Source organism: Salarias fasciatus, chromosome 14, assembly GCF_902148845.1.
Source record: "Salarias fasciatus chromosome 14, fSalaFa1.1, whole genome shotgun sequence".
Lineage (NCBI taxonomy): Eukaryota > Metazoa > Chordata > Actinopteri > Blenniiformes > Blenniidae > Salarias > Salarias fasciatus.
The window spans coordinates 15,488,908-15,516,457 of NC_043758.1; the positions used below are offsets into that span (position 1 = coordinate 15,488,908).

General features: G+C 39.8%; 1 protein-coding gene across 1 annotated transcript in view; it reads left to right on the top strand.

Annotated features, from left to right (window-relative positions):
* Positions 1–27,550, top strand: part of si (sucrase-isomaltase) — a 79,993-nt gene that overhangs the window by 42,724 nt on the left and 9,719 nt on the right. Inside the window, exons 40-66 of the mRNA XM_030108794.1 lie at positions 260–408; positions 1,381–1,465; positions 1,586–1,642; positions 2,625–2,749; positions 3,120–3,208; positions 4,673–4,722; positions 5,951–6,142; positions 9,552–9,701; positions 9,799–10,005; positions 10,086–10,240; positions 10,755–10,923; positions 12,454–12,550; positions 13,078–13,190; positions 13,623–13,748; positions 15,357–15,485; positions 15,647–15,760; positions 15,881–15,943; positions 16,056–16,172; positions 16,252–16,348; positions 16,475–16,613; positions 16,785–16,918; positions 17,750–17,784; positions 18,859–18,975; positions 24,543–24,691; positions 25,838–25,922; positions 26,049–26,105; positions 27,112–27,236. Coding sequence (XP_029964654.1) covers positions 260–408; positions 1,381–1,465; positions 1,586–1,642; positions 2,625–2,749; positions 3,120–3,208; positions 4,673–4,722; positions 5,951–6,142; positions 9,552–9,701; positions 9,799–10,005; positions 10,086–10,240; positions 10,755–10,923; positions 12,454–12,550; positions 13,078–13,190; positions 13,623–13,748; positions 15,357–15,485; positions 15,647–15,760; positions 15,881–15,943; positions 16,056–16,172; positions 16,252–16,348; positions 16,475–16,613; positions 16,785–16,918; positions 17,750–17,784; positions 18,859–18,975; positions 24,543–24,691; positions 25,838–25,922; positions 26,049–26,105; positions 27,112–27,236 — 3,125 coding nt within the window. The remainder of the gene's footprint in view (positions 1–259; positions 409–1,380; positions 1,466–1,585; positions 1,643–2,624; positions 2,750–3,119; positions 3,209–4,672; positions 4,723–5,950; positions 6,143–9,551; positions 9,702–9,798; positions 10,006–10,085; positions 10,241–10,754; positions 10,924–12,453; positions 12,551–13,077; positions 13,191–13,622; positions 13,749–15,356; positions 15,486–15,646; positions 15,761–15,880; positions 15,944–16,055; positions 16,173–16,251; positions 16,349–16,474; positions 16,614–16,784; positions 16,919–17,749; positions 17,785–18,858; positions 18,976–24,542; positions 24,692–25,837; positions 25,923–26,048; positions 26,106–27,111; positions 27,237–27,550) is intronic.

The following is a 27,550-nucleotide window of genomic DNA, read 5'->3' on the forward strand; positions in this document are numbered from 1 at the left end:
TCATGTAAAAGCAGATTAAAAGTAAGGAAATAATAAACTATAGGTCTTTTTTGGGAAACGTAATCAACAACTAGGCTACTTTGATTTTAACCAAATCAATGTAATTTATTTTAAAGAAAGGGGATCACACCTAATGATATCCAACTCAGCACAGCTGCAGTTCTTTTTACACTCTCGACATTGGTTATTTGATTTCCATCAGAATAAATGTCTCTGTGATTAAACGTTGCTTTTTCTTTGCTCTCTCTTTTCCTGACAGAGACAAGACCCCGTTGCTTGGGACGACAAATTTGCAGAAGCTTCCCGCGATGTCCTGAACATCCGCTACACCCTGCTGCCGTACCTGTACACACTGATGTATGAGGCTCATACCGAAGGAACCACAGTGGTCCGACCACTCCTGCATGAGTAAGCAAGCACAAGACAACACATACACACACACACACACACACACACACACGCACAGTCTCGTATTTCTATCCTTGTGGGGACCTTCCATTGACTCCCATTCATGTCTAGCCCCTAACCCTGACCCTTACCCTAACCCTAACCCACACCACAATAAAGCCTAACCCTAAAGAAATGTTTTTGCACTTTTACTTTTTTCAGTAACAACAACATGGTCAAGAAAACACTGTTTCTCCTACTTAGGACCGGAAAAAGGTCCCCACAAGGCACGTCGTTCCACGTTTTGCTATCCTTGTGGGGACATTTGGCCCCAACAAGGATAGAAATACGAGAACACACACACACACACACACACACACACACACACACACACACACACACACACACTGTAACATGTAGTCACCCAAACCATTCACATTTATAACTGAGTTCTGTTTGAAGCATTTTTTCTGGTTAGCTGCAGATGCCAAATTAGACATTTAAAAAAAAAAAAAAAAAAAAAAAAAAATTTGCATTTGCGTGCATTTTGCAGCAAGGCAGGCTAAATTGGGGAATTTGCTCATTTGAACAACTTGACAGGGTTAGAAAATGAGAAGTGTCTTTCCTGACACAACAGCTGTCGCTAAAACGCTCTTGAGCAAGGCACTTCAATCCCAGTGAGACCAAGTAGAGGCCAACTGTATATGGCTGTGGCTGCACTTGGCAGATGTAAATATGTGAAATCATATGGAAAAAAGGATGGTTTTTTTTTTTTTATTTGTTTCATTTTAAGAGACTCATGAAGTCACAGATGGTATTTAAGGGGCTGGCAGGGTGAGTCTGGATGGGTTGTTTGACTTGCACCTTCAAACCATTGACTTCTGAATGAGCCTTTGAACCGTCATCTGGACTTGGGACGCATGAGCGAGTGTTGGTAACATCTATGTTTTCTCTTCAGTCGGGCTTAATGACGCCTGTGCTTGTATGTCACAGGTTTGTGGACGACAGAGCGACATGGGATATCCACAGACAGTTCCTCTGGGGACCTGCTCTCATGATCAGCCCTGCCTTGGATGAGGTATGTGAAGAGTGCATTACTTTTCTTTCAGGCACTAAAAATGTGCATGCCTTTATGAATATTTGGCCTTTTTTTTCCATTCCTTCTTTCTTTTTTTCATACTTGTTATTTGACCAATAGGGAGCCAGGAGTGTGGATGCTTATGTTCCTAATGCGCGCTGGTACGACTACTACACGGTGAGTACTTTAAGGGTCAGGGTGATGCCTTTTCCCACCACGACTTTAAGGTGAAAAAATAGGTGAAGGAAGTATAAATGCTACCAATCCACACATCCATCCACAATTTTAATGACTTTTAAAAATGTAAAAAAAAAAAAAAAAAAACACTCCGTTTCACAAACTTTATCTTCATTTTTGATTAAATGTTTTACTTCAAGCACACATTGAAAATTAATGTTCTAATTTTTTTCAGCCTGATCACATTTCAAAATGAGTCCAAATACTTTGACACTTTGTGCAACAATACAATCAACACTACTCAGGAAACATTAAAATATTCTCCTGGAAAAATGAAGCTGCATGCACAGAGTACAAAAGAAACATATCCATGACTTGCTTCATGTCTAAAAATATATATGCTAACTGACCAAATCCAGAGAGCCTGACTAAACCATGTCAGCAGCAACAGCTCAATTTACAATCTCAACCAGTCAAACACACTATTTGACAACAGCATGAAGAAGCTTCACCTGGGAGACAACGCCATAATAATGGAAGCTTGGTCTCTTTCTCGCAAAGGAACTCCCCATCTGTTAGTGCTATAAACCTGAACAGACGAAAAAACAAAAGTAAATAAAACAACAGCTCCATCGAGGGCAGAAGAATGTCGGGGAAGAGTGGTTATCTCTGTTTTAGTTCAACTCACAGGAGGCGCAAGCTGCGAGAGCGAGAGCTAGGAACAAAGTAGAACATTTTAGAAGAAAGCAGTTTAGAAATGATTCCCTTGATCTGCGATAAATCACTGAAATATTTCAGATGTAGCCTTTAAAAATGTCACCTGTTCTACAGTGCGCCCTGTGATTTACCAGTGCACAAACTGCAAATTCCTGCAAAAACGATTTATTGAATGAAGCGGATGAAAAATAATTACCTGTAGTAGTTTCTTTATTTTTTTTTTTTTTACTCTGAAATTTGTGTTAATGATTACTGCTTTCACCAGTCTGAAGACATTGGAGTGCGAGGCAAAATGATCAACATGCCAACACCTCTGGAACACATTAACCTCCATATCAGAGGAGGATACATCCTACCCTGGCAGAAACCAGAAAACTCCACATTTTACAGGTAGGTGCATGAATATCTGGCCGAGAGAGAGAAAGTGAAGTGCGTCTTTTTTGCTCTTCAGTGCCCATGTTGTGAGACAGTGAATGTTTAAACATTCAGACAGGTGTGATCATCATGGTGAAACATGTCAGGAAGCTTGTTGTTTATGACCAACAGTCTTCAGACTGAACGGCATCTACATGACTGTCATCGTACATTAGCAAAGAGGCGGTGAGAATGAGATAGAGTGAGACATTCAGGAATCTCACAGCTGGAACGAGCAGATCTCCCCCGAGCTGGAATGTTGATGTATTAATTCTTAGCAACAGGTAAAAATAGGTCCAGTCCTTCAGCAATGTGCTCTAACCCCTTCTGTCCTTTTTCTTTTCAGTCGGAAGAATCCTTTCGGACTGCTCGTTGCTCTCGATGACGATGGAGCTGCACAAGGATCACTATTCTGGGATGATGGAGAAGGAATAGGTAATTTAGGAGGAAAAAAAAAATCATAACTATGCATTTTCTCAATGTTTTCAAGAGTTATCAATGACACTTTCATTGAACTCAACCAAACAAAGACACACATCAATAAATGCACACATAATAATCCACAAGATCCTGGCACAAGCACTGCTTTTAACCCTTTCATTTCTTAATTCTCTTTGAGCAAATCTTCAACGTTTTGTGTGTAAGTTGAAAAATCTACATAAAGATTCAATATTAGACGTTTTACATATGTGGCCATCTGATGTGGTTTTGCGATTTTCAACCATGTTCAGATAAAATACCATCAGGCTAAAATTCAAGGTGTAGATTCAAACCTGAGGAAAATTGGGTCTCATTGAGCATGGTCTTTTTGTCATCTTTCGAGCAAACTTTAAAAAAAAAACAAAATCCATTTCAATGCAGAGAAAATAGGACCAGACGCCAACTGTGGAAGGTTTTAAGGATGTGCAGCTATATGTCGGGAAACCTCCACAACTTTTGTTTTTCTGCAATTTACAGTCTGAGAAAGCCCACAGTTATTTATTACCATTAAACAGATTTCTCGGTAGATTCCTCAGGAAAGACACAGCCGAGTGCTGCACAGTTCCTGTGAACTTCCTCACTCATTCTTAGACACACATGTATCCATAAAGTCACACACACAAGCAGAATGAAGTGCCTCTGTGAGAAGATGCATTCCTCTGTGGAAGGCATGTTTGTTTGGGACAAAGCAGCGAGAGAAAGAGAGAGAGAGAGAGAGAGAGAGGGAGAGGGAGGGAGAGAATGAACAATGAGAAATGCAGAGAAGAGGAGTGACATTAACTATTACAGTAATTCCCCGTGTCGCTGCCTGGAGATATGCTCTCCATCACTCTTCTTTTATCTGGTCCCTCGCTCCTCTCTTCTGTGTCTCCCTGTCTGGCTGCCGTGTAGTTTTCCGTCTTTCTTGTTCTGCTTTGCTCCTCCAGTACAGTGCTAGCTTACCTGCTCTCAGCTGTTTTCGCTTCACTTCAGAGGGTTGACTATTCACTCCGTTGTTGGTCAGGCTGATGCGTCACCCATTCACCCGCTAAACTCATTCATTTCACCATGTCCAGCTTCACTCATTCATGCAGTGCATCTATTATTCAACAATTCATACAGTGAAAAGCAGTCCAAAAAATTTTTTTTTTTTGGTTTTCTTTTTCAATGAGAATGACTTTGTGTAGGAGTCCCTCAATAACCTGGGACTGTGTTCAATGACTCACTCACTCACTCATCAACCCAGTTAGGTGAATATGTACTTGTCCATTTCGTCGGCTGAATAGTAATACAATGCTTAGTTGGTAATAACATTACTCTTGCTTAATATGTTCAGTTACTACCTTTCTGTACCCATGCTATTTTGTGAAGAAGACAGACAGATTTTCTCTGTCAACATCGCTGCTCTGTGTGTAATCCGCTTGCATTTTCTCTACTCAGACACCGTCGGAAAAAAGGAGTATGTTATGACCACCTTCAAAGTGCAACCGGTGAGTTCAAGGGCCAGCAACATATGCTATCTCTTCATATACAAATAGCCAGACCAACTACTTACTGTAGGCCCCGATACAGTTCAAGAGAGCTGCAGCAGACAGACTTTAGAAGGTTTGAAACCATTACTCTTTACTAAGGAAGGTTTTTTTCTGATTCTCATGATTGTTTGACTGCTGTGTTTTGCTATTTTGACTTGGGTAACATTTTTATTTCAAAGAAATGTGTTTATGCTACAAATGAACAGAAATACTAAATCAATCCATTTTAAAGCAATGACATGAATCTAATTAGATATAATTTTATTAATCATTATAACATAAACAGTGAGGTTTGGGTTCAGATCTTGCTGCCATTTGTTGCCAGGAAGGGTCACATTCAAGAAAAAAAGTCATCTTTAAAACAAATCAAAATGTAATTCTTTAAGTAAAACTACATAGCAATAAAGACTATGCGGTTTAACCTGCCGTAAAACAAAAAAGGTTTGACTTAAATAAGTTTAAAAAAATAAAAGGACAGAAAAATAAACTATATTTGTAGGAATAACTTCAATTTCAAACATTAAAAAGTGTAAGTTAAAGCCAGTGAGGTGTTTGCCTTGTTTTTTTGACAGGAGCCTTCCATTTTTGGCTATATTTTTGACACTTTGATGTTACTGCTCACATTGAAGGATATCCTGTCCTTGTAACTTTAAGTGTAGAGTTCAGCCGTGCACAATAAAAACAAGAAGTTATTATTCAATTTCACGTCCAATAAATACTCACAAGTTCAAAGTTCAATACCACCAGATATTTTTGACTGTCTCAGCCGGGATCCCCAAGCGTGATTGATCCATGCTGGGGCCGCCAAAGCCTTGCTGGATCAAGTATCACATGTAACTACTTCACAGTGCACTGAGGATTGCTTTGCATGTTTAATGAATGTGGTTGATGATTCTTCCCGTACATTGGCAATGCTCCAGGGTGGGAGGTTGTCCAAGATTAGAAAATCTATCCTAAAAGTTGCTTGACTGATCAAAAGGGGTTTACAAAGTTTGTACGCACATTGCATCGCCTGTATATTCTATGTAAGGTACAACTGTGACACCGTCAGATGGACATCTGATCTCTGTATTGAAATTAGTGAACGTACCTACTTTTGAGAAACACATCTAGCAGTTCAAATTCAGGGGCTTACAAAAATTAACATTGGCTGTGATGTCAAGATTGTGTGTCTGTTGTCTCGTAGGGAATCCTGAACATACAGGTGACCCATAACGGATATAAAGACCCAAACAACCTAAAGTTTGAAGACATCACCATCCTCGGGATGCCTGATTCTCCCACAACTGTGAAAGTGACCCATCTTGGCACAGAAACCAGCCCAGGCTCTACAACGACTGTGCCAGACAGCAGCATAACACACGACAGCGCCAAGCAGGTAAAACATGACCGTGCACAAAAAAACAAAAAAAAAATTAGCACTGTTTCATGACTGAATATCAGATGAAATTGCATTTTCAAGGATTAAAGAGTTAGATGATAAAACATACAAGGTAACAGTAGTAAACCTTTATTTATCTTCTGTTCTCATGGGATAATGTCACTGAGCACTGCCTCAGTGACCCTGCTGATGGTTGACTACTTAGTCTCCTGTGGATCATCTCTGACAGATACTGGCCATGCAGACTGGAGACACCTAAAAGGTGCTGCAGTGTAAACAATGGTTTGCTTGGTCCTGTTGAAAGAAAATAAATTGTGACCTTGCTCATTTTTCTAATCTGAACAAATGAACTGAGGAAGAACTTCTCTCAACTTATTTCAGACAATAAAGACAACCCCCGGTTCCTCTTCTCCACCTTCAACATTTTAACTGGCACTCATTTTAATAAAGCTTTTAAGGAGCCGACAGACGCTCTCTGTGAAGAGTTTGCAGACCACTTCAGAACTAAAATCATGGACATCAGGTCCAGTCTTTTACCCCAACAGGTTCTATCAGTGAACACAGCTGAACCGTTGTCCATGCCTGAGGAAACACTGGACAGTTTTGACCTGGTTGACGCGAGGACTCTTGGTCGAGTTTTCTCCCAAGTAAAATCAACAACCTGCCTTTTAGATCCCATTCCCACACCACTTTTTAAATCACTTTATGGATTCCTTGAGGAACAGATTTTAAATATCATGAACAGCTCTCTTCAAATGGGTGTCTTCCCCACTGCCTTTAAAACGGCGGTGGTGAAGCCCCTTCTGAAGAAGAGCAATTTAGACCTCAATGTTCTTAATAACTACAGACCAGTATCCAACTTACCATTTTTAAGTAAAGTTTTAGAAAGGCTGGTTTTTAACCAAGTGAATGACTTTTTAATGATCAATAACATTTTAGAAAGACATCAGTCTGGTTTTAGAGTGAACCACAGTACCGAGACGGCCCTTTTAAAGATTTTAAATGACATCAGGTGGAATTTAGATAATAAAAAACTCACAGTGTTGGTTCTTCTGGACCTGAGTGCTGCATTTGATACAGTAGACCACCACATTTTAATAAATAGATTGAGTCACCTGGTGGGCCTCTCTGGTACTGTTCTTAACTGGTTCAGTTCTTGTCTCACAGATCGATGTTTTTATGTAAGTTTGGATACTTGTTCCTCAGGAATCCATGAAATTAGGTGTGGGGTTCCCCAAGGTTCAATTTTAGGTTCCATACTTTTTAATCTCTACATGCTTCCACTTGGGGACGTCATCAGGAGACACGGCATCAGTTTCCATAGTTACGCTGACGACACTCAGCTGTACATCGCCGTGTCTCCTGGTGACTCAGGGCCAATAGAAACCCTTTTTAACTGTATTTCAGACATCAAGTCATGGATGGCAGTGAATTTCCTACAGCTCAACCAGGACAAGACTGAGGTTTTAGTTATCGGTCCCGAAGGTCAGAGAGAGAAAATTTTACCTAAATTATCAGATTTTAAACCAGAACAATCAATTAAGAAACTGGGCGTGATTTTTGACTCTGAGCTAAATTTTATTCCACACATTAAAAACATAACTAAGATTGGATTTTATCATCTTAAGAATATAGCCAGAGTCCGCCCGTTTCTCTCTCAGGCCAGTACAGAGGTGCTAATGCATGCTTTTATCTCCTGTAGATTAGATTATTGTAATGCCTTGCTCTCTGGTCTTCCCAAAAAGAACATTTCAAACCTACAGTTATTACAAAACTCAGCCGCTCGCGTGCTGACGAGGACCAGGGGGCGGGCCCACATTACACCGGTTTTACAGTCGCTGCATTGGCTCCCTGTCCGCTTCAGGATCGATTTTAAGGTTCTCTTATTAGTTTTTAAATGTCTTAATGGCCTTGCGCCTTCTTATCTAGCTGATCTGTTTTTACCCTATCGACCCTCGCGGGCCCTGAGGTCCTCTGGCAGCGGCCTATTGTGTGTTCCTAAAGCCAGAACCAAAACCCATGGTGAAGCGGCTTTTAGCCACTACGGCCCCCGCCTGTGGAACAGCCTGCCGGAGAACCTCAGGACCGCAGAGACTGTTGATATTTTTAAAGGGAGGTTGAAAACACACCTTTTTAATCTGGCTTTTAATTGACCTTTTATACCTCTTATCTCCATCATTTTTATTTTTGGTCATTTTAATTTTTAATATACTTATCCTATTTATTCATTCTATTTTTACTATGTACTTTTAATTTATTTTATTTTCTATTTTATAATCTTATCTTACTTTTTATTTATTTTTTATTTTTTTATTTTTTTTTTTATTTATTTATTTTTTTTTTTATTAGCTTTGTATCATGTCTTTTTAACATCTGTTTAACTCCAGTGTTTCCTCAGGGGGGTCCTTCACACCGGGAGTTGGTCCCGGTCCTCTGCTGGGGTCGCTGCGCTCTGGTCCTCTGGTCCTGGCTGGCCTGGGGTCTCCACACCTTGGTGTGCGGGATCCCGTTGGTCTAACGGGGTCGGGGGTTGAGCGCTGGTGCCCCAGTACTAATGACCTTCGCCTTCTCCTGGTGTGAACGGCCCCACTGGTAGTGTTTTCCCATGATGCTTAGTGCCATGCCATGTCTCCTCTGCCTTGCTATGGGCATAAATTGGGTGTGTGCGTGTGTTTGTGTGTGTGTGTGCGTGTGCGTGTGGTGTACACTTATTGATGGTGCAGCTTTTGTTTTTGTTTTTTTGTTTTTTACTGTTAAGCACTTTGCGTTGCTTTTATTATCATGAAAAGTGCTATACAAATAAATAAAGTTTGAAGTTTGAAGTTTGAAGAAGAAGAAGCTCATTTTCCCCTTTATATCCCACTCACTTTACAGTCACCACAATAAAGACATAACCAGTGCTCTCTTCAACTGTCAGTGGTCACAATTTCATGGCTGATCAGAGTTTAAGCAGTGTGTCTCTGGATTATACCGTACCTGCCTGTCTTTAATTTCTTTTTGTTTCTTGTTGTCTCTACAGCCTTGTCTTTTTCACTTTTCTCCCCAAAAAAGCAATAATGAGCTAAGCATGATATCAAAGTAAAATAATCCAAATGAAACACTGAGTGATAAAGATATTACATAAATGTGCTTATGAGCTGCATATGGATCAGATTGTGACTACAGTGAAAGGGTCTCCCCACAATTTGTTTTGAGACTGATTCATTAGGGAAAATAACAGCTGCCTCTGGAGCGACAGCACAAGCGACGTCAAACCCATATGTTTTCTCAGGAAATTATGTCTGCTTTCTTGCATGAGGATATAATTCCCTGAGAGAGAACTTGAGGACAATGTCCTCACACTGTCTAATAATAATTACACCATTCTCAAAAATGATTTTCCACTTGGGCCTCGTCATGCACACAGGTTCTGATCCTGCGTGGCCTCTCTTTGACCCTGGGAGAGAGCTACCTGGTCGAGTGGGGAACAAAATCTGAAGAATATGATCGCTTCAACTGTCATCCAGAGGACGACGCAGATGAGGCTAAGTGCAAAGCCAGAGGCTGTGAATGGAAGGTGAGAGATGAGATACTCAATGTCAGCATGAAGGGACTCATATGCATTATTTCTACATTGTACTAATAACTTGTTTTTTTTCCATTTCCCTGATAAGGAAAGTACCATTGGCGGTGCACCATGGTGCTTCTATCCGAAAGACTATGGTTACAACGTGGAAAGAATCACAAATACTTCGACCAGCATGACGGTTGAAATTGTTCGGAACAGGATGTACGGAACCAGTGGTCGTCCAAAATCACCAGACATCGATAAACTCCGCGTTGAAATTGTGTATCACAGCAGCGACATGTTTCGGTTCAAGGTGTGTGTCCAAAGCACTTTCTCTGCATGCCTGCTTCACTGAAACACACACAGACATACTATCAATCGTTCTACATCTAGATCTGGGATCCAAGCACACCTCGCTATGAGGTACCTGTTCCGCTGACAGTCCCGTCTGCCCCTGAGCCTGATGAAGACAAGAGGCTTTACAAGGTCACCGTTACTGACAAGCCGTTTGGCATCCAGGTCATAAGAAAGAGCACAGGAACAAAGATGTAAGTAATGCATTTGGTGAACTGCTATTTCCTTTTTCTATTTTTTTCCCAGATATAGCATCTATACTTCTTTTTTTGTTGAAATTGGAAAGAAATATTAACAATGTTCAGGGGAGATTTTTTTTTTGACTCCACTGAGATTAAACGAATGGTGTCCACTCAAATCTCGCTGTGTTACCCAATCAGATACGCTAAGAAAGTTCCCCTGTGCGCCAGTACCTAAAGTAGTTTCTCTGTTGTTCAGCAGTCATGGTTTCATTGCATGAGAAGTCTTTGGAGTCTATTCAAAGCATGGGTGACATAATTTTATATTCAAGCCTCCCGTGTTTTTTTTTGTTTTTTTTTTTTTAAAGGTGTCAACTGAATTTTTGCTAATTAAAATATATGAACTATGTTGAAGGGATGCCTGGAGGTCCTATGGGTCATTATGCTTATTTGTGTCAGACATATTGTGAAAAACTCCCTTTGACAATAATTCCCTCTTGTTAATTTAATCCTCTGTCGTTTCTCTCAGTTGGGACTCCGCCGTGCCAGGTTTTACCTTCTCAGACATGTTCATCCAAGTATCAACCAGACTGTCATCCGAGTTCGTCTACGGCTTTGGGGAGACGGAGCATACCACGTATAGACACGATCTAAACTACCATACCTGGGGTATGTTTTCCAAGGATCAGCCTCCTGGTGTAAGTAAACACACACTTCAATGACATACATGTGAAAATGTGCAAAAAATGTCAGTGCTCTTGCTGACAATATTTAGTTATTTCTCACTCCTGCTTTTTATGCATAGTTTATTTGATATTTTGTCTCCCTGTAGCAATGAATGAGAGGTAACAATTTCCATTTTTCAAACTCTGACACCCATCAAAGTATAATTCATTGCAGCAACAGTTTTCCCTTCTTTTTTTTCTCTTTTTTTTAAGTATGATCCTGCCAATTTTATGCTTGTTCATGCTGATGTAAGGTGCCCTGCACCAAATGTTTTTTTAACATCTCACTCTGTGAAGACTGCAGAGGTGACTTGTAAACAACCTTCCTCCACAGTGTGTAACCTTGTCTTTCTTCCTCTGGTGTCACTCTGATGTGGGCTTTTTGATATGTTCGGCCTATATGGAGTCCCATCATGCTTTCACCAGCTGTGTCAGGGCCGGACAGGAAAAGGTTTCCACCTCTATCAGCATTATCAAGCGTAATTGCGGAGTTGTCAAGACAGCTCCGTGGGGTTCAGACAAATGTTATGGAGCCCCTCGGAGAGCAGGGAAATTAAAGTTGGGGGGAGAAGAGTGGGGGTACAAAATCAGGGGAAAAAATAATAAAAGTGACAGGATGACATGAACTCTGGATTTAGTTTTTAATATAATATCACAAGGTTCATAATAAGAATCACCTAAAATAAGAGACGAGACACTGAAGACTGGATGCCCACAGACACAAAGAGGCTAAGTCCAAGTACTATAAAATAATTAAAAGGTTCTGATCTAAATGAATGAGAGCAGGTTTTACTGCTAATTGCATAATGCAGATGGAAATGCCGCAATGCAAGTGTCTGTTTCTACATTGTTGTTTCTAGCAAGAAGTAACAAAAGATCAACAGATAGAGAACAGAAGAACACTGGATTTCACTTATCTGTCGTGAACAAGCTATGACCTTTTTTTTCTCTTGAATCAGGACTCGTGCAATATGCAGAAAACCTACAAGAACACATTCACTTAGTGAGAGAAGCACACATTTAAACGGAAATGACAGACAGAGGAGGACATAGTCCTCAGAGCCCGAGGATTACAGTTTAACAACTTCTCATGTAGCAGAAGTGCAGGAGGCTGATAGAGTGTGACGTGCCCATGAGTTTTCATTGCTGGATGGTGACATCTGAAAGTGGCAGATTTCCTGTCCCTCGCCACCTTTCTATCTGTTCCTCTTCGCCCAGTCTGTCTACTTCCATCCTCATCCAAACGCTGAGGAGGAGGACCCTTCTCAGCACTTACAAGGGGAAACACTCATCAATTTCACACTCATTCCCGCAAGAAAGTAGATTGTTCCACAAGCGTAACTATCGAGGAACAGCAGATAACCACCGCTTTTGTCTTTCTACGTCAACAAAACAAACCGATTCAAAAGTCAGGGTTGTTATTAACCACAGAGATCACGTGAACCGTTGCGTTCAACAACATCCACTCACATTGCACTCTCCTTTCTTGTCTCTTTGTTACAGTACAAGATGAATTGCTACGGAGTTCACCCCTTCTACATGGGCCTTGAGAACACTGCTGACGCTCACGGTGTGCTCTTGCTAAACAGCAATGCCATGGGTAAGACAAAGGCAAAGTCCAACACTGACTTGTGCAATCACCCTAATACACACCCAATTACAAATGCAGTGAACATGTAGAATGCAATATGAATGAAGGTTAAAGAATGACTTGATCATGTGTCCTTGAACAGGCTCCGTCATGAGTCTGTTCTACTGGTTCCTTTTCTATATATCAGAAAATTAAGCTCTAATGCATGCTTTTAGTGGTTGAAACATCAACATGCATCACATACATCCTTACATTTCTTACCTTGAAAGACAAAGTGATGGACTCCTCATGGATATTTCATCCCTGGATTAAAAATTCTCTTTGTAATGAGTAATGTGGTATACACTCATGTCATGATCTCTTGTGGTCCAACTAATTTTTTTTAAGTTGGTAAATCAAAGTGTACCACTGTGTATTACGTACATACAGTGTTACTATTTCATGGTTTCATCAGTCCGATTTTTTGCTCTACAGCGTTTTTCCTCAATAATTACATAATTACTCATTTGTATCGTCTTTCTTTGCTCCACATCCAGATGTGACTTTCCAGCCCACTCCTGCTTTGACTTACCGAACTCTGGGAGGCATTCTGGATTTCTACATGATTCTGGGACCAACCCCTGAGATGGTCGTGCAAGAGTACACTGCAGTAAGTCTTCTTGTACTTCTGAGTTTTGGGGGGTTTTGTGTGTGTGTGTGTGTGTGTGTGTGTGTGTGTGTGTGTGTGTGTGTGTGTGTGTGTGTGTGTGTGTGTGTGTGTGTGTGTGTGTGTGTGTGTGTGTGTGTGTGTGTGTGTGTGTGTGTGTGTGTGTGTGCGTTTGAGCCCATGCCTGCGTATGTGAGTGTGTGCCTTGTGTCTGGCACTGGATGGCTGCTGATGGACTGCAGCAGCTGGGAGCTCCTCGCTTCATTGCGCTCTCTCATTTCGCCAATCTAAACACACATACACACCCCAAAACAATCAAACAAACACTTTATGGATGCCGTCCCACTTTCCGGCAAAACAACTTTTTTTTTCTTTTTTTTTCTATTTTCCTGTGTTGAACTGCATTGACTTCTGTGTTTATTTTCTCCTTAACAGCTCATTGGTCGACCTGTTCTACCTGCCTATTGGTCCCTTGGCTTCCAGCTCTGCCGCTACGGTTATAAAGATGACACCGAAATTAAAAATCTTTATGAAGACATGAAAGCAGCTGGCATTCCCTATGTAAGTTCCTGGATGAAGATGTTTGAAGAAGTTTATTAGATTTTGATTTTGAAACAGGACTTATTGATATTTTGTCCGGAGGAAACAAGAACAGGAATCAAAAATTAAAACGCATTTTGGATGAGTTTGAAATCAGGTGACAAGAAAGACATCCTTGTGCGTCGTCACTCTTGCAGCTTCCATTCTCTTTTGCTCTGTCTGGTAGAAGTTCAAGATATCTCTATTGTAATTGTCGTAAATATTCCTCTTCAGAAAAAAAAGTGTATTTTATTGTTTTCCAGAGTAGTTGTTCAATATGTTGCTTCAGATGGAGCAAAACACATACTTTCCGCCACTGTGCTGCATTAAAAAAAAAAAAAAATCCACCACTTTAGAAAAAAAAGCACATTTGTTACTTCCACAGTTTGTCGTGTTACACAGACCATCTGATACTAAAATAAGCATCAAATTTATCTCATTGTTCAATTTCTGTCAAATGCTGGTTAATCTTGCGCCTCTCTGAGCGTAGACACCCTCAGTGAACAAAGCTTGATGTATTGATCGTTTGACGGTGTGGTCACTTTTGGATTGCCTTATTTTATAGCCTTTTATTCAAGTAATCGAAAAAAGGCCTTAAGCGCTGTGATCTGCCCCGTTTCAAAGCAATCATTTTTGTCACGATTTGATGCTCACCTCAGTCTCACACAATAGTTCCCTCAGTCAAAAGATACCAGCAAAGTAAAGTTTTGTACAAAGGAACCTCAAATGGGTCAATGCTCTATATAGCTTTTCTTCCAAACTCTGACACCAGATGAAGATATCACAGAAAAAAAAAATGAATAAAACTTTCTCCTTACATGCAAATGTCACATTTTTATTGATCCTACTTAGTCGCTACACAACCAATATATCAAATTTATAAGCCCACAAACATGTCATCCAAGTAGGTTGCAGTATGTTTTCTTGCTTTGTGCCAAAAGTCTGATTTCATTCAGTCAGAGCCTCAGCATAAGGAATCAATTCATTGGTCTCATCTAAACAAATGTGATCTGAAAGCTTCCTCCATTCAGTGCAGGTTATACGGTACAGTAAAGATAGACTGAGCCAAATTCAACATAGTATCCACCCATCATTTACAATATAATCACTGTATGTGGACAGTGGCACTGTAAAATTAAATTTGATATAATTTGTTGGTACGGTGGAAGCAAATCTGATACATTGACTTCTTAGATTACAACGGATACATCCAGCATAATCAAATCAAACATGACCTCTAATCCCATTTGAAATTCAATCCACTTTAGTCTTCGCAGTCTTCAGATGTTTGAAGCTGATTTTTCTCTGTCACAATGCAATACGATTACGGCTCCATATTGTGGCTGAATACTGTCTACGAGAATCAAAATATGACAGAGAATGAAATATTCTGAACATATGACCATGTAGTTTCTATGTTTTGCAGAAGTAATGACATAAACTTTTTCCAACTTCATTCCTTATCTTCATTGTTTTCAAACACTGATGATAGGCACCAGTTCTATTAAGTTTTGAAATATTCTTATGCGGTAAAACAGTCTGAAGTCAGTGAATCATAATTTAATTTGAGCATTAATTGGCATGTTACAGGATGTGCAGTATGCAGACATCGACTACATGGTGCGTCAGATGGACTTCACCCTTGACAAAGAGTTTCAAGGATTACCTGCCTTCGTTGACAAAATCCGATCCGAGGGCATGAGGTTCATCTTTATGCTGGTAAGGACATTTCATTGTATGCTCTTTAATTTAGTCTCATGGTATCTTACAAAATGCTTAATTTCGATATTTTACGAATAAAAGTATCTGGAAAAAACAGCAATGTGACACAAGCCACACTCTCCTCCTGAATGCTTGGATTTTTGTTGGATTAATTCCAGGATCCAGCCATTTCAGGAAATGAGACCAACTACCTTACCTTTGAGAGGGGCAAAGCACAAGACGTCTTCATTAAATGGCCCACAACCCTCAGTGATGATATTGTGTGGGGAAAGGTAAGAGGAAATGTGTTGTCATAATACAATCACACAATATTATTGATTAGAATATTAGAGAAATTGCCAGGCAAAATTGTGTATTTTGCAGGTGTAATTATTCATTTTGTTGACCTTCAGGTTTGGCCTGATTACCCGAATGTCACTGTGAATACCTCGCTTGACTGGGATACTGAAGTAGAGGTAAAATATCTCCACCCGTCTCCCTGTGGGGACAAGCCCAGATTTCACACTTCACTAAAACAATAATAAATACTTGATATTTCAGCATTTCATTTGACTGTCCCACTTCCAGCTCTACAGGGCCTACACCGCATTTCCAGACTTTTTCCGCCAGCGTACGGCAGATTGGTGGCAAAATGAAATGCGAGAATACTATGAAAAGACGTTGAAGTTCGATGGCATTTGGATTGTGCGTATCACAAATGAAGGCCTTTTCATACTAAGAAATACAACCTTTTTCAATCGTGACATTTTGTCTTACTTTACAGGACATGAACGAGCCTGCCAGTTTCGTCCATGGCACAGTTGGGGGTGCCGGTAATTGTCTTGGAAATAGAGACCTTGAATTCCCTCCATACATGCCACGTAAGAGATACACAATTACATTTAAGCCTCTCCTGTTGCAACTGTACTATTCTACAATACCATCAAGATATAGAGTAAGTCCTTGCAATATCATATAAACAATGAGTTTGTTTGTGCTTTCTGCAGCCTTGGAGTCCAAACATATGGGCTTAAGTCACAAGACTTTGTGCATGAACAGTGAGCAGATACTCAGTGATGGAAAAGCGGTCCGGCACTTTGACGTCCACAGCCTCTATGGGTGGTCCCATTCCAAGCCCACCTATGAGTGAGTACTGATGCCTTTTAACATATGACAACATGGGTTTTTATTTGCGTCCACATGACAGGACCTATATTTTACATATGGACACTATAATGACAAATCAATTCATGAGGGATACTAAAAGTTATGGTTGTGGTTTTCATTTTACATCCATAATCTCGTCTTCTTGCACAGTGCCGTCTTGAGCATCACAGGTAAAAGAGGCATCGTGGTGACCAGGTCCACTTACCCCTCCAGTGGAAAATGGGTTGGACATTGGCTCGGAGACAACTATTCCGGATGGGACCAGCTGTACAAATCTATTATAGGTACAGAAAGATGTGTTCTGATAATGTTTTGGTTATAAGTAATCGTTGTCAACACTTCATAGTCATCCCATTGTCTTGTATGTTTAGAGAAAATGGTGTGATCTCACACAAACAGCACAGCCCTAAATTATTACCACAGAGGTTACCAACACCTGGATGGCCATAGTCAGTGTCATATTTGGACCTTACTGCAACTGGCCCACCTTTTCTCTTCTTTACTACCTTAGTGGCTTTGAAAAGACCAACCAATCACATGCAAATTAGACATCCAACATGATATCAGTCAATAAATCAAATCTGTGCACTTCAGGTTTGAAATTACAGTGAACACAAATGACAAGTCAGAGGCGGGATACATCTAAACAGACAATTACAAAGAAAATATATAGAAATACACAGAGAAAACTAAAGGAGATAGAGAGGATTGAGCAGTGAAAGTTCAGTAAATCAGGTAACAGACTGCAGTCTCTCATAAGAACAACTTGACGGTGAAAACAGAGCATTTAATCCAGAAAGGACAACCTCATATGTACCCATACTGAACTAATGTCTCATGTTCAGAAACCGTTGTGCTCCACAGAAATACCATTGAGAGACACTATCATGAGAACAAACATAAACATTGCCTTTCAAATGTAAAGTTAAGTCACGGAACCTGACTGGCCTCTGATCCCGGGGTAACCAGCCCTCCTGGATCCAGTGCTACACATTCATTTAGGGAAACCTGCAGGGAGATGCAGGTTTTTTTTGTTTGTTTGTTTGTTTTTCTTGAAATGCAGTGGTATGTAAAGGGTTATGTTTTATAGCAACCGCTTTGTATTTGTTTTTCAGGTATGATGGAGTTCAGTCTGTTTGGCATCTCTTATGTAAGTATCATCTTCCCATCTTAACTTTGACAAGATGCAGTCGTATGGATGTGACCTTGTCCTTTCTAAACAGATTAAAGCTGCTTCAGAGATGTTATTTTGTTTGCTTCACCCTCTGATCAGAGGGCATTGTGCAAGATGATATGAAGCATATCATTACAAGAATCAGCCCAACAGAGCAGCTATGTGCTGTTCTGTCATGGCCAGGGGTCTGCAACCTTTTTCACCAAAGGAGCCATTTTCTGTGACTTTCCGCCAAGTCAGTTTGGTCTGGAGCCGCAAAGCACATTTAACCTTTAAAATGAGGCGAATGCAGCTAATGAAGGTTCATGTATAGTTTTGAAGCCCATAGGAAACTTATATCTTATGATGCTTTTCTGAGGTTTAAATTACAGGCGAGAATCGAAACATTTTCTTTAACGTATTTTGTACCTGATCTTAACAGGTTTTTTTTTTTTGATAATTTTGAAATTTCAGCCTTTTTTTTTTTTTTTTTTTTTAACAATTTCATCTTCTTTAAAGCAGTTTTGCCTAATTTTTTTCCAACCATTTTTAATTTTCTTTTTTTAGAAATTCTTGACATTTCAGGTTTTTTGCCGCTGTATAATTTTTTTCCTTCTATTTCTTGGAGTTTGAGCTATTATTCCCAATTTTACTTGCACCTTTTCTGAATCCCTTTCAAACCAAGAGTGACTAATTATTTTGCATAGTTCTGTCGTGTGCAAGCAATCGTAAAACTGAATTCAATGTTTATTCATATTTCAGGATTTCAGTCAAACTTACATTTATATTGTTAAAGTTTCTGTGTGTTTACCAGCCTTCAACCCTTTGTCTTGGCATTCATTTGACTTTCCTCCTTCTCTGTGTTCTCCTGTAGTCTGTCATATTCTCATTCATTCCAATAATAATCACAATCTGACACCATATTGATTGTTAGATGTAAAACTATTCACAGCCCCTCAAGGGCAATGTGGAAACATGATGCTTGATACTAAAATGACCCCTTCTCGTGTGGCTGAAAGGTGTTTTACCAGAAGAATACACTCACAGTGTTGTCCTGCCACTCTCTTTCAGACCGGGGCAGACATATGTGGATTCTTTCAAGAAGCTGAGTATGAGATGTGTCTTCGCTGGATGCAGCTGGGTGCCTTCTACCCATACTCTCGCAACCACAACGGCAAAGGCACCAGGGTGAGAGAACTGAGAAACTATTCGCACAGTGATGTACTTTTAAATGAGCCTACCATTTCTTATTTATGGTTGTGAGTTGGGTGGACCCATTTTCTTCACTTAAGCCATCTCCACTTGAATTGAAAATCACTATTGAACAGATGCCTTCATTTTTGCTCGAATGAACGCTAAATTTTATGGCTGTTTGGCAATATGGGTGAATGTTGCTTTTTATTCTTTTAGCTCTAGTGACTCCTTTTTTCCAGCAGCATTTCCAGCTTGCTGTACAGCTGTGTGAGACGATAATGCCACATCAAAAGCTCTATGGACATTTCCACTTTTTGTTCCTTGAAGAATACCACACTAACTACCAAGACTTCAGGCCTCAGGCTTTAGATACTTCAGAAAATGTCAAATCAGATAGAAATGAAACATTTACCAATTGTCAAAAACTATGCTTAACCATTTTGATTTTGTAAAGGCACTGAAGGCCATTTATACGACACCGTTTCAAATGAAAGCAAATACATTTTGTGTTTTTGTTTTAGAAAAAGTTCTGAAATCAGTGTCCCATTTGCTGGGAAATAGCAGAAACTTGAGAAACGATCCGGTTTTCATGTTGTGCCACTAGTGGGTGCTGTTGGTTGTAATGACAACGCAAAAGCCTGCAGAGATCACTGCACCAGAGTGCGCATGAGGAGTAGCAGCTTTTCAGAAAGGCTGTGGTTTTTCACCTTTTCACACAGACAGACTCAGAAAGTTTTCGAAAAGTTCCACCTTGGGACCCATGTTAGCTCTAGATACTGTTGTGTAAATGGGTCCTCTAAGAGCAACGCAGTTTTCTGTTTTCCCTGGAAAAGCTGTAAACGAGGCCCTAATATTTACCTTTTTATTCCCATCCTCTTGATGCTGACAGGCGATGGCAGAGGCATTTTCCCATCATCATTAGTGCTGTCTAAAATATTTAACACCACTAAAGAAAACATATAAATAGCACTTTGTGCCCATACACTAGTCATTAACTATTTTTTTAGTCTGATGGTCACATCAAAATACACACAGAATTATTAAACTGCTCGATGTTGAAATTAGGATTTTACATGGGTACGGTTACGAAAGGAAGAACGAAAGTTTCTTCATGTTGCTTTGGGAAAGTAAAAATATAAAAATATAATGAGAATTCATTCTTTACAATTAGCTAAAATGTAAATATAGTGCGTACATTTTCACTGGAGAGACTTGACAATGGTGTAAGTATACTGTACTAATGGCGGTTGATGCCCAGAGAAAACAAAACTTGAAAATGTGTCAGTCATGCATTTTTGGAATAAACAAAGTTTGAAAATCTGCACCAGTAAACAGCTAATACTGTCTGTGCAAAAAATTAAAAAAAAAATGTCCCCCTTGCCTTGGCCATCTCTATATTAATCTGCGTCTGACATACGTACACACCCACACAAACACATAAAAAGAATAGACCTGTTCAATGGTGTAGTGTCGGTGGCATTCATTCTAGGAGTGACCTTTAAGAGCGTTGGAACACATCTGAGAAATCCAATAACGCCCGTCCGGAGATCGATCCCACCAGGCGAAATTTCTTTGCACTGGAGTCTGCAAAACTAGACAGGACACATGGTGTGTGTGCAAGTGTGTGTGTCTGTGTGTGTGCGTGTGCGTTCTCGTATTTCTATCCTTGTTGGGGCCAAATGTCCCCACAAGGATAGCAAAACGTGAAACGACGTGCCTTGTGGGGACCTTTTTCCGGTCCTAAGTAGGAGAAACAGTGTTTTCTTGACCATGTTGTTGTTACTGAAAAAAGTAAAAGTGCAAAAACATTTCTTTAGGGTTAGGCTTTATTGTGGTGTGGGTTAGGGTTAGGGTAAGGGTCAGGGTTAGGGGCTAGACATGAATGGGAGTCAATGGACGGTCCCCACAAGGATAGAAATACAAGACTGAGCGTGTGTGTGTGTGTGTGTGTCACTGCCTGTGCTTTTTACCAACATGGAGTGGGGTTATAATTGAATTTTCAAGGTGATTTGGGCACCACTGTGCAATACCTAACCTCCACTCCACACATAGGTACACCCTGCGATTCTGATCATTTAATAATGGCTTGCAAATCGGTGTTTAAATGTGGCAGGAAAGAAAAAAACAAAAAAACAAAAACACACACACATACACACACTGTTGGAGAGAGAAGTGCAAAATGGCAGCTTAAGAGGAGTTGGTAAAGTCTGGGAAACAAAAGGGACAGGAAGAAATGATGTGTGTGCAGTGGAGGTGTTTCCACCATGCAAGAAAAAAAAAAGAACAAAGTGGTCGAGGAGAACCATACTGACAAGTAAACACAGATAAAGGAGATGGGGAGGGCAGGATAAGTTCACAGACTTCAAGACAGAAAAAGACAATAAAGAAAATGGAGAATCTCAGCAAAGAAATGAAACAAGATGCCAATTTTAGTGCTGTTAAATAGTGGTGACACAAGGTTGTAGAAGTATGTGAGAGGTGGGGCAAGACTGAAGAAACAGTTTACCAAGTTTGAAACACTTGCATTTCAGGCAATATTGGTGGAGAGATGGCATTTATTGAGAGAGCAAAGTAAGCAAAGAGGTAGTGGGAGACAGTAGAAAAGAAAACCAAGGTCAGATGTATTCTTTACGGTAAAGACTGTATTTTTTGTCTCCAGTCAGCCATATAAAATACTCAATCCGTAGACAGTTAGGGACTGTAACCTCCAGTCTGCCTAACAAGGCATTTGACAACAAAGTATTACCACCACCACCCGACTGGAGGGTACACAAGGTCGGAGACGTTGGGGAGAGAAAGAGAGGAGAGTTTTTGCAGAATCATTCCCAGAGCTCTGTCACGCCTAGTGTCTCTTTGCCCTCAAGACAACTTTCAGCTTTGACCCCGAGATAATTTATCTACACTGGCAATATTCTGAGACGTCCATAGTCATATCAGTACAAAATTAATTAAAGGTTGATGTATTCTCCACCGGGCCTTGCTCCACCAATGCAGTCATATTGGAGTCATGAGAATTGCTATTCACCCACAGGGACATATCCATTGTTCATCCAAATATATTTTCTTTCTGATGCAAGATCTGCAATGCAAAACAGAAATGCAAAGGTTTATGAGATGGGGTGAGGGAGTAGATTCCAGACAGATAGATGAAGAGAAGGAGAGGAGGGGAAAAAATGAGAGGGATTGATGAAGCCAGATAACCTTTTTGCTATTTTCCCCTCCTTTAAATTGTGCATGGAAGTTTAAGCACACACACACACACACATCCGTCTGCACACCAGTGTCTGTCACAAGCACTTTTGCCACAATAATTGTGGCCATAAATTAAGCGAATTCATGAGATGGATTCTCTGTCTGCTCCGTACTTTTCTCCCATCTCTCTATCAATCCCTTCTCTAGTTTTTTTCCCCACAGATGAAAAGTCTACCTTAAGGGCTCAACAGTGGTATAACTCTCAGGTCAGGATTTGTGCAGCTGAATGTTACAAAGGGAATACAGAGGAGCTGATTTCAGATTAAAAAAAAAAATCTCTTACTTCAACAAAATGAGAATTGAGGTGAAATAGTGATTGAATAATTTAATAATCACAATGTCAGAGAATAGAAAAAAAGAAAAAAAAAGTGAATACCGGTGACTTGATTGTACGTTTTCAACTACTGGTCTGAAATTGATCGGGAGAGAGTGAATGTCACAATCTTTCACTTTCACTGGAAACCCTTTAACTTAAATGAAGAAATTTTACCTGGTAATCCAAAATATAAGGCTTTTATCAAATGATCCCCCAGTATTGATATTCATCCAGTATTGTCAATAATCAATTTTCTGTTAGACGACAACAAGCTTTTTCAATTGTGAGTAGGACATCAAATTTCTGCAAATCATGATAATGCCATTTTGCTCGGCAATTATCATTTCTGGTATAGTCATATTAATCTCTATTTGGTATTATCTTAATGAAATAACCTGGAGAAGAGATGTTTTAAGATGGGGGTGATGGGAAGGAGGCGGTTGAGTTACGTGGATGACAGCTTAATAATACTCACAAAAACCCCAGAATGAATATGCATTAAATAGACAAAGAAAATATCACAGCTCAGATGGGAATAAATAAGATGGTAAAACGAACAAATATAGCAAACATGACAACATCCTGACTCACAAGTGGCGTTTACTTTAGACAATAAAAAAACTGCCTGCCAAAGAAAGAGCAATAAAAAAAAAAGAATGAAAAACAAGTAGTATCTGATGCTTCATTCAAAATATAAAGCTGGTGAAAAATACCATATGCTCGGTTCAATATGTTGTCAGAACTCTGACAGAAGGAGTTGTACTGTTTAAATTATGTTATTTGTGGCAGTCAGAACAAAAATAATATGGTCAGATTCATTTATTCAGGATTATTTACGACACACACACAACATGGTACAATAGTCACCTTCCAGTGAACGCATCTGATTATACAGTATGTCACCAGAGTGCACGAAGAACAGCAGGACCGGTGGACCTGGTGGGTCTGCAGATAATTCTAATCTTGTACGTTTCTTTTTAAAATTAGATGATAATCGAGTAAACTCCTTGGGTCAGAAGATAATGGGAATATTCTCTGTTCAATCATGTGCATTTAGGCCAAACCTGAGCAACCACCGAGGCACAGTTAATAATTGTTTTTAAAACACACCCAGGTAAACCTCAGCAGGAAAAAAAAAAAAAGTAGATTAAAAATTGTCCTCAAAGAGCTTACACGTTTAGATGACAGCACACCGTGTCCTCTTTATGTGTCCTTGTTTTGTAAAAAGCTGTTACTCTTGTTGCTAATTAAAATGAGGTAAATATTATAACTGAGCTCCGCATAACAGTTTAGACATCATTTATTTGTGTAAACTCCTTTAGGCCAATTTTTTGCAGAAACCAAAGGTTTTTTTTGTTTGTTAGTTTTTAACATGGCAAGACACAGCACACAAAGGAAGTACATTTTTGATTTCTTCACAAAAAAAATCTAAACATTTATAGTTTGTAACTATATTGTAACATGTTCTATGTGTTCGACTATTTTCTTTTTCTTTCCTTTCTCAGGTTTCAACATTACATCAGTTTTATTCCTTATGCCTAGATACATATTAAATACTCACAAATCGGAGGATGAGTGAACCACTTATTTTCTGTTACAAATCTTGCTCTAAAGCATAATAGAACAGAGTAAAAGTGTAAGGAATAAAATACATGCTTTCCATTACTTCATTGAATATAAGATTTTCTTTCACACCATTATTTCTTTTAGTCAAGTGTTTTTGTGGCTTTTTTTAAATGTATAAACAGATTAAAAGTAAGGAATGAATTAACTATAGGTCTTTTTTGGGAAACGTAATCAACAACTAGGCTACTTTGTTTCTAACCAAATCAATGTAATTTATTTAAAAGAAAGGGGATCACACCTAATGATATCCAACTCAGCACAGCTGCAGTTCTTTTTACACTCTTGATATTGGTTATTTGATTTCCATCAGAATAAATGTCTCTGTGATTAAACATTGCTTTTTCTTTGCTCTCTCTTTTCCTGACAGAGACAAGACCCTGTAGCTTGGGACGACAAATTTGCAGAAGTTTCCCGCGATGTCCTGAACATCCGCTACACCCTGCTGCCGTACCTGTACACACTGATGTATGAGGCTCATACCGAAGGAACCACAGTGGTCCGACCACTCCTGCATGAGTAAGCAAGCACAAGACAACACACACACACACACACACACACACACTGTAACATGTAGTCACCCAAACCATTGACACTTACAACTGAGTTCTGTTTGAAAACATTTGCCCTTATTAGCTGTAGATGCCAAATTAGACTTTTAAAAAAAAGCTTTCTTTGCATTTGCGTGCATTTTGCAGCAAGGCAGGCTAAATTGGGGAATTTTGCTCATATGAACAACTTGACAGGGTTAGAAAATGAGAAGTGTCTTTCCTGACACAACAGCTGTCGCTAAACGCTCTTGAGCAAGGCACTTTAATCCCAGTGAGACCAAGTAGAGGCCAACTGTATATGGCTGTGGCTGCACTTGGCAGCTCCCAGATGTGAATATGTGAAATTATATGGAAAAAAGGATGTTTTTTTGTTGTTGTTGTTTTTTTTTCATTTTAAGAGACTCTTATGAAGTCACAGATGGTATTTAAAGGTGCCTTAAGGAGTTTGCACGTTTTATGCGAAACAGCGCCCCCTGCAGGCCTTGGGCGTAATGCAGCTTTGTGAAAAACTCGTCCCTGTGGCTCACGTGCACGGAAGAGGGGGACTCCGTCTTCGCTCGTTTAGTAGCGCTCAAGTAAAATGTAAGTTTCTTTTACCTGGTGGAGTCTGTGCTGGAGCTGTGGCAGTGCTAGAAGCCAGTCTTTTCTTACTTTCTGGAAGCTCCTGCTCAGTTGTTGCTCACTAAGTATCTGGCGGAGTAATGGCGGACAAAGCGAAACTTAACAAGCCGGAGCGCGCATTACATCATTCCTGTCAAATTCTCCCCCAAAAAATGCTGGTGCCGGACCGGCACTGCAACTTTCAAGTGACAATTTAGCGCTGTTACAGGTACTTGTAATGAATATGTCAGGGCACATTGTACACAGCATTAAAAATGTGTAACATATTTATGGTGGAAAATAAGTATTTTTAAGGTTGAAAAACTCCTTAATGCACCTTTAAGGAGCTGGCAGGGTGAGTCTGGATGGGTTGTTTGACTTGCACCTTCAAACCATTGACTTCTGAATGAGCCTTTGAACCATCATCTGGACTTGGGACGCATGAGCGAGTGTTGGTAACATCTATGTTTTCTCTTCAGTCGGGCTTAATGACGCCTGTGCTTGTATGTCACAGGTTTGTGGACGACAGAGCGACATGGGATATCCACAGACAGTTCCTCTGGGGACCTGCTCTCATGATCAGCCCTGCCTTGGATGAGGTATGTGAAGAGTGCATTACTTTTCTTTCAGCCACTAAAAAATGTACATGCCTTTATGAATATGTGTACTTTTTTTTCCCATTCTTTCTTTCTTTCTTTTTTTCATGCTCGTTATTTGACCAATAGGGAGCCACGAGTGTGGATGCTTATGTTCCTAATGCGCGCTGGTACGACTACTACACGGTGAGTACTTTAAGGGTCAGGGTGATGCCTTTTCCCACCACGACTTTTCTAAATAAATGTTTGTTAATGGAGTAATTATCACAAAAAATAGGTGACGTATGTATACATGCAATCCAATCCACACATCCATCCACAATTTTAATGACTCTTAAAAATGTAAAAAAAAAAAAAACACTCCATTTAACAAAATTTCCAACTCATTTTTGATTAAATGTTTTACTTCAAGCACACATTGGAAATTAATGTTCTAATTTTTTTCAGCCTTGTCACATTTCAAAATGAGTCCAAATACTTTGACACTTTGTGCAACAATACAATCAACACTACTCAGGAAACATTAAAATATTCTCCTGGAAAAATGAAGCTGCATGCACAAAGTAGAAAAGAAACATATCCATGACTTGCTTCATGTCTATAAATATATATGCTAACTGACCAAGTCCAGAGAGCCTGACTAAACCATGTCAGCAGCAACAGCTCGATTTACAATCTCAACCAGTCAAACACACTATTTGACAACAGCATGAAGAAGCTTCACCTGGGAGACAACGCCATAATAATGGAAGCTTGGTCTCTTTCTAGCAAAGGAACTCCCCATCTGTTAGTGCTATAAACCTGAACAGACGAAAAAACAAAAGTAAATAAAACAACAGCTCCATCGAGGGCAGAAGAATGTCGGGGAAGAGTGGTTATCTCTGTTTTAGTTCAACTCACAGGAGGCGCAAGCTGCGAGAGCGAGAGCTAGGAACAAAGTAGAACATTTTAGAAGAAAGCAGTTTAGAAATGATTCCCTTGATCTGCGATAAATCACTGAAATATTTCAGATGTAGCCTTTAAAAATGTCACCTGTTCTACAGTGCGCCCTGTGATTTACCAGTGCACAAACTGCAAATTCCTACAAAAAGGATTTATTGAATGAAGCGGATGAAAAATAATTACCTGTAGTAGTTTCTTTCTTTATTTTTTTTACTTTGAAATTTGTGTTAATGATTACTGCTTTCACCAGGCTAAAGACATTGGAGTGCGAGGCCAAAGGGTCAACATGCCAACACCTCTGGAACACATTAACCTCCATATCAGAGGAGGATACATCCTACCCTGGCAGAAACCAGAAAACTCCACATTTTACAGGTAGGTGCATGAATATCTGGCCGAGAGAGAGAAAGTGAAGTGCGTCTTTTTTGCTCTTCAGTGCCCATGTTGTGAGACAGTGAATGTTTAAACATTCAGACAGGTGTGATCATCATGGTGAAACATCTCAGGAAGCTTGTTGTTTATGACCAACAGCCTTCAGACTGAACGGCATCTACATGACTGTCATCGTACATTAACAAAGAGGCAGTGAGAATGAGATAGAGTGAGACATTCAGGAATCTCGCAGCTGGAACGAGCAGATCTCCCCCGAGCTGGAATGTTGATGTATTAATTCTTAGCAACAGGTAAAA